Here is a 12,598-nt window from a genome sequence, read left to right as displayed (position 1 = left end):
ATGTCAAACTAATGCCATAACAGGCTGACATCAGCATTTTGTAATATAAAACATCAAAATTTAATATATATAATTATACATATATTAATATATATGTATAGCCATTGCCCTTTGATAGGAGTTACACACTCCGAGTGCTCTTTTTTCTTAGGTAAATGTTAGATAAATGTATAAATCACTACACATTTGGAGTAAATACTAAAATAAAAATCAGGTTTTGGTTTATGTGTACATATGTGTATGTGTACAGCAAGAAGAAGAATTTTATATTTGCCTTGAGGCTTAACAAGACAAAAAATTAGATTTACTGAGGTTCGACTTAGGCCACTACACGCAATAGTTACTATGACAATAATAACATATGAATAATAAAACTCACATGTTTTAGCTCCAGTTACACAAGAATCGTGGACAAATTCTAAAGCAGAATCTGTCTTTAGTCTTGTATTAAACAAAAATGTTTTTAATCATTTTATTTGATGTTTCAGTGTTTTAAGATCTATGACCAGCAAGTAAGACTTTAGACTTATTTAAGAGCTTGATGTCATTAGAAATGCAGCTTCCCTTAATGAGCATTCCTTATAAAGAAATTATTTTGTTATGATGGTGAAGTGAATCTGTGCAGTTCTACTGACATGTCAAATTACTTGACATTATAACATGATTTATTAAAATCATTTGCTTTTGTCTACCTTCTCTTATGAAAGCGCACACCAAGAAGGTAGTGCTCGTCTAATAGAGAGTAGAGTGTAGGCTTGGTCACACACACATGGAATAGCTTATTTCCATGCACTTACCCTGTAAAAGAAGTTGGAGCGGCCTACTGATCCAGTCTTGCCAATGTGGTTCATGAAACACAGGTTTCCTTCAGTGGAGCCATATACTTCACACATTTTGATTTTCCCAAAGCGACTTTGGAACTCCTGCCACACATCCTGATGCAGCCCATTTCCCACTCCCATCCGCACCTTATGAACTCTATCAAGCTCTGTCTGATGGAGAGAATAATACAAATACATCAGCACAAGAGTTCCGGAAAGTATTACGAAATCATTTATTTAAAAAACTGTTTAGTTGGGAAATAATTTTCACTTAATAAATGTCTCTGATTATTACACTGACAGGGTGGCATATAAATAGGAAAAGACTATGTTATGCAATGTGTTTTAAAGAAATGTTTAAGTGCATGTTCAGTTCATTTCATTTTATTTGTGCAGCGCCAAATCACAACAACAGTGAGAAAGAAAAACACCCTTAACAGGAAGAAACCTGGGGCAGATCCAGATTCTGGGGAGGGGCGGCCATCTGCCCATCTGCCCCACCGTCAGTCTCCATTGAAACACTCAATGCATCATGGGAATCTCCCAGCAGCCTATACCTATTGCAGCATAACTAAGGTAGGATCCAGGCTCACCTGATCCAGCCCTAACTATATGCTTTAGCAAGAAGGAAAGTTTTAAGCCTAATCTTAAAAGTAGAGATAGTGTCTGTCTCCTGAATCCAAACTGGAAGCTGGTTCCATAAAAGATGGGCCTGAAATATCAAGGTTCTCCCTCCCATTCTACTTTTAAATACTCTAGGAACAACAAGTAAGCCTACAGTGCGAGAGTGAAGTGCTCTAATGGGGTGATATGGTACTATAAGGTCATTAAGATAAGACGGGGCCTGATTATTCAAGATTATTTGAGAGGAGCAGGATTTTGAATTCAATTCTGGATTTAACAGGGAGCCAATGAAGGGAAGCCAATACAGGAGAAATATGCTCTCTCGTTCTAGTCCCTATCAGTACTCTTGCTGCAGCATTTTGGATTAACTAAAGGTTTTTCAGGGAGTTTTTAAGACATCCTAATAATAATGAATTACAGTAGTCCAGCCTAGAAGTAATAAATCCATGAACTAGTTCTTCAGTCACTGTGAGACAGGATATTTCTAATTGTAGAGATATTGCGCAAATGGAAGAAAGCAGTCCTATATTTTTTTTTAAAGGAGGAAGTAATTACTGAAGTTAACTCAGAAAGCTCAATTGAAGAAAAAGACTAAATGAATATCAATGGTACTGAAAGCAGCTGTAGATAATGGCCTAATAATCGAGATGATGTACTTATGTTTTGGGGGACTTTATCTATTAACTTTATCTATTAACTTTGTCCTCCTTACTTAGAAATGTGCATTTCTAGGGCATGTTGCAAGGTTTATAATTGACACTGTGTAGAAACACAGCATAAGTGTCACAAATATGACCGCCATAAATAATTAAGAATCGTATAAATAGGATATACAAATAGGGATATCCTTTGTAGACTAGCTACAGTTAGCTAACTGGTCCTAGTCTAGAGTCCTAGTCTCTATGGAATTTGGAGCCAAATATCCAGTGCGATATGATGACATCTATGGTATTTGCTTAGTTGGTGGTATTTGCTTTGCATAATCAAGGTGCAGAACAGTACACAGAGTAATTAGTATCCATCCTTGTCTGCACATATTTTGTGAAAAGGTTCTTGTGTCTTGTGTACGCACGTTTCATTTACCAATCACTGATGAGGACAGTCGCGGCCAACCTTTCACCCACACAGCCAAATAACACAGAACATGGACAAAGAGGACTTTGAATTCATGAATGGATGAGCTTGGCCCTGACACTGTGTGTGCGTGCATTTCTACATGATGTAAGGAGGACAGGAACAGTAAACAATGGTCCTGCTTATTTTTCTGTCACAGTTGTGAATAGTATTACTTGAATGACTCAGTAGAGCAGTTACAATGACAACTCCCATTAAAAATAATAAAAGAAAAATACCTATTGACATAAACTCTAACAATAACATACTAATATTATAAGAACATCTAACAGAACATTATAGGTACATCTATAATTTTGTCTTTATTTAGTCCCTTTGCTCTGTCAACCATTACTATATGCAGATTATCTGGACCCTTTTCTAACCTCATGGTTTAGTAACTTATTTAGACTGATGAAAATTGTGATGAGATATTAACAGCAAAAAATGTCTGTCATTTCCAGCTGAGCCTAGGTGAGAAGAGCAAGTAATTGTTGCATGCACTTTCTGTATGTCACCCCACGCCAAAGCCAAACATATTGCCAGGAGTGAGAATGCATCTGACACAACATCTCTTGTTCACAAATGTGGACAATGTCCTGCCCTGATCTACTTATATTATCTAGAGCTGTTAAAAAGTTTGAATTTCAAATGATAATGGTTTTACACCATAATGTAACAAGAACAAACAAATTTAGGGTAGTGAGTGGGTCCAGTCAGCAACAGGTTACCTTTGTCTGGTTGCAGAGGTACCTGCAGAGTTCACCAATATACTGGAAAATAGTAATATCATGTTTTCTGCAGTCATTCCAGAACTGAGAGGCTGAGAACTTCTTCTTCAAGACTAAGGTTGCACCTATAGTAGAATAGACAACAATGCAGTTAATAACACTGTAATGGGATGAAAGTAGATAATACATCTGTTTAGCTCTGTTTTATTATACTGGCCCACAGAAAGACAAGGACTAAACATAATTTGTGGCATGCAGTAGTGACATGCAAATTGGGAGCTCCATTCAAATTGGGAGCTGCCTGAGAGCCGAAGTCTCTGCATTCCATTGTACTATCCACAAGAAAGCCTACATTATGACAGTAAAGTGCTCAGTGGGTATAATATGATACTATGAGGTTTTTAAAATAACAGAGTTCCTGATCATTCTTGAATGGATTTAACATGGAGGCAGCGAAGAGAAGCAGACGCAAGAGACATTAAAGTTTTATTTCTAGTCCCTGTTAGTATTCTCATCACAGCATTTTGGACCCTCTGAAGGTTGGTACTAGAGGCCAAGGTAATGCCATCAAGATTAAGGATATACTAACCTGATTTTTGGATTGGCTATAGGCCCAACCCCCAAAAATCAGATATCACTGTCAATTCTTTGCTTGGTTAGAAAAAACAAAACAAAAACAACAACAAAAAAAAAAACAGCCTTCACAACATCTAGCCAACCCAATAACACTTTTGAGGACTTCAGTATAAAAGTCTACAATCAACAGACACCATCATAATTAGATTTTCAGAAACTTTACAAAAGGTGCAAACCACTGATTATACTCAATAACAGAAAAACCAGATCAGATTTTGCCCACTAATTTCCTGCTTCTAAATTCAGATAACACTGAGGTCATTGTACTTGGCCCTAAAAATCTTAGACATATGGGATCTAACCCAATGCTTAGTCTGGATGGCATTACCTTGACCTCCAGTAATGCTGTGAGGAACCTTGGAGTTGATTTTGATCAGGATATGTCTTTCAATGTGCATATTAACTATGAGGACATTAGCTTTACCAAGGATTGTTTTCAGAACTTGTCAAGATGTTGATCTCAGCCTGTGAAGGATTCAGAATCACTAACTTTGGCATAGTTGGAACAGATCCACAAAGCAGTTAATCATCAATACTGAGATTTTGAACTCCATAAGCAGAAGAGAATGGACCGACTGATGAATTCAAAAACTTACGAGATTACTTTTATGTTCAAACTGCAGAAACAGTTTTCAGTGTACTTAACAACAATAATATTCCCATCTAAGAATCTTGCAGCATCAAATAAAGCTGCTTGTTAAAGTGAAACATGAAGTCTTCAAAGAGGTTACATAGTTTGGTAGTTACATTGTGCTGAGTAGACAATGTCTGCAGCTCTGAAAAACAGTTAGCCAATATTCAATATTCAATGCCAATAGAATTAACTCTCTGGAGCATGGAACTTAAATCATAAAAGCAGCAAAAGCAAGTTGCTGGGTGTCATAAAAACACATGTCTCTGTGTAATCTTATCATCTTGAATTATAAAACAGTCCAAGATAAATCTTGCTTACATCCTTAAACAATAATGTCAATAGGGCTCATTTACTAATATTTGCATGGAAACATCTTAACCTGTGCAAAAAAATTAGTTCACATGCAAAATTACCATCGATTACCATATATTTTGTTCTCACAGCTATACTTACTACAGCAAGTATAGCTATACTGTCAGACCCTAATCATGAAGGGATTAGCAATGCAGAGATATTTATAGACCTACCTAGCTCTATAGTTCCACCTACACCAATCAGGGATGCTGCGCTGTGATAGAGTGGCAAGGTGACATAAATTACATCATCTTCAGTTGCCCCAAATGCCCAAAAACCTGCTGCTGCCTTCAGGCTCTGGAGGTGAGTGATCACTGCAGCCTTAGGAAGACCTGTGGGGAAATAACCACATAACATTATATTTGGGACGCTACATTTACAAAATAGCAAATAGCATGCTTTTGATTGAATTAGCGGCCATCTGAAGAACAATTAAAGCTTGAATTCTGCATAAATGAAGTGAACACTTTTTAGGGATATGAAGCTCTCGGTTCAATAATGAAAGAGGAGGGTATACCATAGATGCAATCATGTTAGTCACCAACCTTTCAACCTTTCCCACTCTGTGCTGTCCCTGATTTAAAAGCCCATCCCTACCTCTGACCTCGAGGTCAGGGTTTCTGAGATTTGAACTGTCTGAGTGAGTAAATGCATCTATGTCGCCAACTTGAAAATCCTACATTGCCTAGTTCTCGGGTTATGGCACTCACAAACTCGGGTGTCCATGCCACCTGCGTGTCCCACCAGGGTGGCAGCAATACCTCAATCTTTTATGGCTTAAGGGGTAAAAATCATTGTTCCCACTGTATAGATGGGACAAACCCTGTGTTGAACCAGTTTCTGTGTTCATGTGACAGAAAACACAATATGACAAAACTAGACATAGATAGTTGTACTTTATTAAGCAAACTGAGTAACCTTTCATAGTGCAGGCTGGTAAAAGTAAATTAATGTTAAACTTAGTAACTAGTAAAAACATCCATTAGGCAGTTTGAGCAATGAGAAGGAAATTAGGATCATTTGCCCTTCAAAATCTTTTCAGTTCACCAGTATTTCTGGCCTAATTTAAACACAAGCAGCAGTTTATTCTTCAGGAGCACATTTATGTTAAGATCAGGACTCTCTCAGGCATTCCAAAAAACAAATTTTCTCAACATTTTGTTGTTAATTCACTGGTTTCCTGTCAGTCATTCTCTTCATAAGCCAATCTCTTTTAAACATCAGTACATGGATATCCCCAAATTATTATGTTCCCCTGACCATCCTTCACACATGGGATGGAATAATTAGCCTGGTGTGTGGTGTGCACCGGCTTTTTTGCTCCAAACCTTTCAATGTTTTTACTAACTTGTTGTGCAACTTTACATCATGTAAATCACAAATACAGTTTCCATGTCAAATACTGTAGAATGTGTAAATGAATAATTTAAACTGTATTAAAAATGAAAACAGAATTTTATCATCTTCATGCTCCCCCAACCCACACACAACCATCCTGCCCAAATACAGGCTTGAGATTTTAGGCTCTCTTTTCTAGGCAACTGCTTCTGATCTCATCCACAATGCTCGACACAAACACATGAAGCGCTTTTTAATAATATAATATAATATTCTTTGTGAGTACTGAACTGGTCATCACACTTTCATCAGTTTGCTTCTCAAAGCCTCAAACCACCCTGCTTATAAACCACTATATAACAAGAGTATATCAGATAGAGTAACATTACACATTATAGACTGCATAAAATAGATAACATCCACTATTCAAAAGTAATTTTATCAAAAACAATGGACAACTGGTACAATTTGTCCCAACATGTAAATAAGCACCAGTCATTAATTAATAATTGGGGGTCACTGCACCTAGTGCTCCGATTATCCCTGGAATCACTGTTACCTTCACCCTCTACACTCGAGTGCTTCTCTGAGCCCTTGGTTCTTCCGCAGCTTCTCGTTTTCCTTACTCCTGATGTTGCTGTCATTCGGTATCACTACGTCTATCACTACGGCCGTCTTCTTCTGCTTGTTGACCACCATTTTGTCCGTCTGTATCTGGAAGTCCCACAGGATCTTAGCTCGGTCATTCTCGACCAACCTAGGGGGCATCTCCCACTCGGGACTTCTAGGACATACTCGGCACAGATGTTTCTGTACACTATGTTGGCCACTTGGTTATGGCGTTCCATGTATGCCCTGCCAGCTAGCATCTTGCACACTGCTGTTATGTGCTGGATTGTCTCAGGGGCATCTTCACACAGCCTGCACCTGGGGTCTTGCCTGGTGTGATAGACCCCAGCTTCTATGGATCTTGTGCTCAGAGGTTGTTCCTGTGCTACCAGTGATTAGTGTCTCTGCGCTGTCTTTCAGTCCAGCTTTGTCCAGCCACTGATGAGACTTCTGGATGTCAGCCACTTCCGCTATCTCCCGGTGGTGGATACCGTACAGGGGACTATTCTTCCATGATGGTTCCTCCTCTTCCTCGGGTTTCTGCTGCCTGAGGTATTCACTGAGCATGTAGTCAGTTGGGGCCATCTGTATTTGTGGATGTTTGTTGTCTCATCCTGGACTGTGGTACTGGCACTCAGCAGTCCCCGGCCTCCTTCCTTTCACTTAGCATACAGCCTCAGGGTGCTGGACTTGGGATGAAACCCTCCATGCATGGTCAGGAGCTTCCTTGTCTTGATGTCAGTGGCTTCTATCTCCTCCTTTGACCAGCTTATTATCCCAGCAGGGTACCTGATCACGGGCAGGGCGTAGGTGTTGATAGCCTGGATCTTGTTCTTACCGTTCAGCTGACTCCTCAGGACTTGCCTGACCTTCTGCAGGTACTTGGTGGTTGCAGCTTTCCTAGCACCCTCCTCATGGTTCCCATTTGCCTGTGGGATCCCCAGGTACTTGTAGCTGTCCTCAATTTCTGTAATGTTGCCTTCTGGTAGTGTGATCCCCCTCAGTTCGGACTACTTTCCCTGTCTTTGTTATCATCTAACTACGCTTCTCCAGTCTGAATGACATTCCGATGTCGTTGCTGTATATCCTGGTAGTGTGGATCAGTGAATCGATGTCTCATTCACTCTTGGCATACAGCTTGATGTCATCCATGTAGAGGAGGTGGCTGACAATTGCTCCATTCACTCTTGCAGTTTTGGCTGACTGTTTGGTCTACCAGTAGCTGGGGATTTGGGCCTCTGGTATTCTTGCCAATTCCTTTCTGTGCCCCAGTCATGTATTGAGCCATGTGCCTGTTCATCTTAGCTGTTCATCTTACTGGACCCTGTTCAGAGAGGTTGCTGTGGTCTGCTCTTAGATCCACTAACCACTGAGCATGGCCATTATGGGTTGCGTCCTTCTCCCATATGCTCCTCCAGTATTGCTTGGTGGTGCTCTTCTCATATTGTTCTCCTGCCAATGAGAGTACACCTTGGCTGGTTCCGTGGAGAACAGCTGGTTTATTCTCCTGCCTGGTGTACCTTTTCAAGCGGCTGGACAAGGCTGTCAGTTTTTGCTTGGCAGTTTCCAAAGCCTCTGGTATGGACAGCTTGCTTCTTAGGCACCTTCTTCTGCAGATTCGATAGTTGGCTAACCTCCCTCTGTGCTACCTTGATCTTGGCCTCTAGTCACCTGCTTCTTATGGCTGTTCAACTTGTAGCCAAGAATCTCACTGCTGTAGTGTACATCAGATGGTTAGTCTCGGTAATGGTTGCGGCAGGTATTGTCCGTAGCTACGCAGGATCCAGGTTTCAAGCTTCGCTATGATCCTATCTGTCAGGTCAGTTCCTCTCGCACTCAACGATCCTTCTTGGGGCTTGGTACCCAATCTCGGATGCGGGTGATGATTACAACCCCCCCCCACCCACCCACCCATGACCTGTCGTCCTGGCTCCCCCTTGCTGTAGCATTTGTGTACCTTGTCAATCTCTAGTCATATAGATATACTCACCAGTTGTTCCTGACGTAAAGATGTACAGTGTAGGAGTTTTGAGAGAAGTGGCAGCATGCAGTGCTGCTGGTACAGGCTTCTCAGATGCAGATTCAAGCTTATCCAGCAGAGACTGCACATCTGTGTGTTTGGTCCGGCTCCTCATTGCCCACACCTGGATGTTGTCTTGCACCAGACTGTTTAGGATGCCATCCAGGTCTTCCACTAAGTCTAAGACATAGAGACACTTATATCATAAAAGGTTACCTTAACCTTGCTTACTCCTGTAAACTAAATTTTTCCTAAACCTGGAAATTTAGGTTTAGGGAGGTTTAATTGCAAATGTACATGTACAAATGTGTTTTCTCAGTGAGACATAGAAGCATCTTGCAAACAGGAAGCCAATTATATACCATGACACTTAATCTCACAGAATAAAACGTTTAATTGTGGTTTATGGATTATTATGTGCCTTTTTTTACCTACAGTGCAAGTAGTGACTGTAGGTAAAAAATGGAGCTGCAAGCAGTGTTTGTAAATATCTTTCTGTATGACTGACTGTAAAATTTCTGCAGGAAGTCCTTACCTGAACGGTAAGGACTTAAGTCACACATGTAATGGTTTCTTCACAGTGAAGCTGTCAATGTATTCCATTATTCAGAAAACAGAATTATAGAAAAAATAGAAGCATAAGAGTATTTCTAATAAATGCAAAGATAATTTGTAATTATGTTAGCATACTAGCCATTTCTTCAGCATAAGGGAAAGTTGGTATGATTATTATTTTTTTTACCTATACACCACTGGTCAAAAGGTTTAGAACACTCCAGTTTTTCCAGTTATTTGTTGCAATTCATTTCTGACAACATCATGTTTGTCTGGTTGAGCAATCGGTCACTCTGTCACATGATTACGACACGGTGAATCCAATTAAATGTACAAACAGGAATCTTTCAGTGAAACAGAAGTTGAATATGGGTCAACAAAAATGTTAATTTGTATTAAACATATATTTGCTTATCACCAATTTTTTTGATCCATCCATTGAATTTCTGAATAAATACCATCCCAAAGCAGATTTTTGGATTTGTGGAATGATCTATACTTAAATTGCAGCTAACATTACACAAACTAATAATAATCTTACAAGGGATCAGCAAGTTACAAGATCTTAATGATGAGCTAATGAGTTCATCAAATGTTATTTTGTTGTCTATTATTCATGTGTTAGTCATTAGGTGTTGGCTCACTTGTGAGTTCAGGGAAGTAACTAACTAAGTACACTGAGTCAAGTAATACGCATAAGTAGCATTAAGTACATATTATTTTCACTTAAGGCTACTTAAGGGAAAAGTTAATTAATCATGACACCCATAAATGAAAGTAAGCCAGGTTTGATACCTGCAGTTCAGAACATGAAAGTTGTCAAAGATGTGCCTGACTATCAGAATTGGGAAAAGTTACAATTGCACTAAAACTACATTCACATTTTAAAACTCACACTTGCCATTAATGAATCTACACTTTAGTGTTGTGGCTTCATTACTTGGCCAATTAAACTTTAAAGAGAATAATATGAAACATTATTCGCAGTACTCGAGAGATGAAATCCTCCTGTGTTTTACAGTGCTTAACAAATTCATTAGCTCACCTGCCGTGAAAACAAAGAAAAGAAAAGAAATATTTTACAAATCTGTCCAAACCTGAAACTGAATTCATGTTTTTATACCCAAATTTGAGAAATTTGAGTAGTCAGAAATGAATCAACCATAACACTTAGGTGCTATTTTTTATGTTCAGAAATGCAAGTATATAACTAAATGAAATGTAAAATTCATGAATAATAATAATAATTCTATTTTTGCATAAAATATATCATATAATGACTTTTCTTGTGACTGTTTTTGATTTCAGTACGTTTTTACAGGGGAATACATTGTAAAGACAGCCAAAGCTCTCGTGGAGGGTAACAGGTTACTTGTGGCTGGTGGTATAGCCAGTCAGGAGAAGATAGCCAAGACTGCCCAGTCCTCAGTGTCCACACTTACCTAACTGGTAAATGTGGTAAAACTAGTAACAGCCAGCCTGGGTTCTGAAGATGCAGAAACCCAGGTATGGACAGCATACCCGTTTGTTTCTATACTGGCAAATATCTGCTACTTTATTTGTGTAAATTTGCTTCTTATGTAAATCTACAGTGCTTAACAAATGTATAAGACCACCTTTCCTAATAAGAAGAAAACAAATACTTTGGAAATATGTCAAAAACGTGTTTAAAACAACAATAAACTCACAACAAATTCATATTTTAGATCCAAATTTCAGTCTGCAGAAATTACTCAAGCATTACATTCAACCACTAAGACGTTTTTTCCCTGTTCAGGAAAGCAAGTAAATAATAATAATACTAATAATAATAAATAGTAATAAAATGTAACTAAAATTAAATTTAAAATTCATGGACAATTGAAATGATATTTTAGCATTAATATATCATTTTGAACTTGTACCTACTGGTGGATTAACTTAATTATAGAAGCACACACAAAGCTTACTGGCAGAATAAGCTCCTGTGCTACAATGCAAGTAGAACTCAGTAAGGATAAATTTGAGACAAAAATAAAAGATATTGCGTAATATATAGAGAGAAAACTATCAATACACAATGTTAAAATATCGAGGAAGGATGTTGAATGTTGTACATGAAGATACAATTGTTTCTCGAGCCACTGTGGTGTACATCATTCCAATGAAAGGAGACTTTTACCTGAACCAACTATTAGAGTTTTAGCTCCACAGGAGTTAAAGCAGTGCAACAGAGACTTCGACTTGATGTTAGTGTTGAGGAAAGCAACCGAGCAGCCGACCTTCGCTAACCCGAACCAAACGCACAAAAAGTCGGGCTCGTTGCTCATGAGCATGGCAACGCAGTCTCCTTTCCTCAAGTTGGCTTTCTCCAGGAACACATTTGCCAGTCTATTGCTACGCCGATCAATGTCCCGGTAGGTGTGGACGTTCCCGTCGTAGATTACAAACGGTTTGTCGGGGGTGCGCTGTACCTGCTGGAGGAACCTGTCCAGGACCGTACGCACGCTGGAAGTCAGCTTGAATACCTCCAGTTTCACACCGTATCTGACGACTTTCTGCAGAAAAAGAAGATCCCTCCAAAAGTATGGGAAGCAGAGTTTTTGCAGAACACAAAGTGATAAAACGAGAGCCACGAGAACGGATAGGCATCCCAGACACAGAGTCATGCTCACTACTAAGGACCACGAGAGGAGAGGAATGTCACAGCGAAAAGTATACCCACTGCACGCCCTTCAATGTCTCAGGTAATAAACACGGAGTGGCAAGTGGCGTAACAGGGGCCGTCCAGAAATGTCAATTTCCACAAAATAAGAGTAGAACGTCACAAATGCTGCCTTCAAAATAAAAGGTGATCGTTTGACTTAATATTAACTTACATCACCTGTGGCGGTTTGCTTTTTCAAATGATCTCTCACGCATGCATGTTGTTAGATGGAAAGAAATTTAGATGCATGTGCAGATTGTGAGACAGCAAGCCCTGAATGCATCTGTAAGACCTTGGTGTCAGCAGATATTTTATATTAAAGCACTCTGTTCATAAGTGACATCCCCATCTTTAATCAGGATTTGTGAACTTCCATCTAAAATCATACCGCCAATAACCAGGATAACTGTTATTTAAATAACTAAAGCTACTGTACAGTACAAAACCAAAATATAATCAAGACAAATGTGTTTATCC

At 39.1% G+C, this 12,598-nt stretch overlaps 1 protein-coding gene across 1 annotated transcript in view; it reads right to left on the bottom strand.

The window, feature by feature from the left end:
* slc27a6 (solute carrier family 27 member 6) overlaps positions 1-12,195 on the bottom strand; it is a 21,008-nt gene extending 8,813 nt beyond the window's left edge. Inside the window, exons 1-5 of the mRNA XM_031751295.2 lie at positions 11,597-12,195; positions 8,851-9,060; positions 5,087-5,245; positions 3,290-3,414; positions 798-992 (exon numbers count right to left, since the gene is read on the bottom strand). Coding sequence (XP_031607155.1) covers positions 798-992; positions 3,290-3,414; positions 5,087-5,245; positions 8,851-9,060; positions 11,597-12,083 — 1,176 coding nt within the window. The 5' untranslated portion in view covers positions 12,084-12,195. The remainder of the gene's footprint in view (positions 1-797; positions 993-3,289; positions 3,415-5,086; positions 5,246-8,850; positions 9,061-11,596) is intronic.
* Between the last annotated feature and the right edge of the window lie 403 nt (positions 12,196-12,598).

The sequence above is a fragment of the Oreochromis aureus genome, linkage group 7 (genome assembly GCF_013358895.1).
Source record: "Oreochromis aureus strain Israel breed Guangdong linkage group 7, ZZ_aureus, whole genome shotgun sequence".
NCBI classification, from domain to species: Eukaryota; Metazoa; Chordata; class Actinopteri; order Cichliformes; family Cichlidae; genus Oreochromis; species Oreochromis aureus.
The sequence above is the reverse complement of the archived record's forward strand: the minus strand, read 5'-3'. Positions and strand labels throughout refer to the sequence as shown.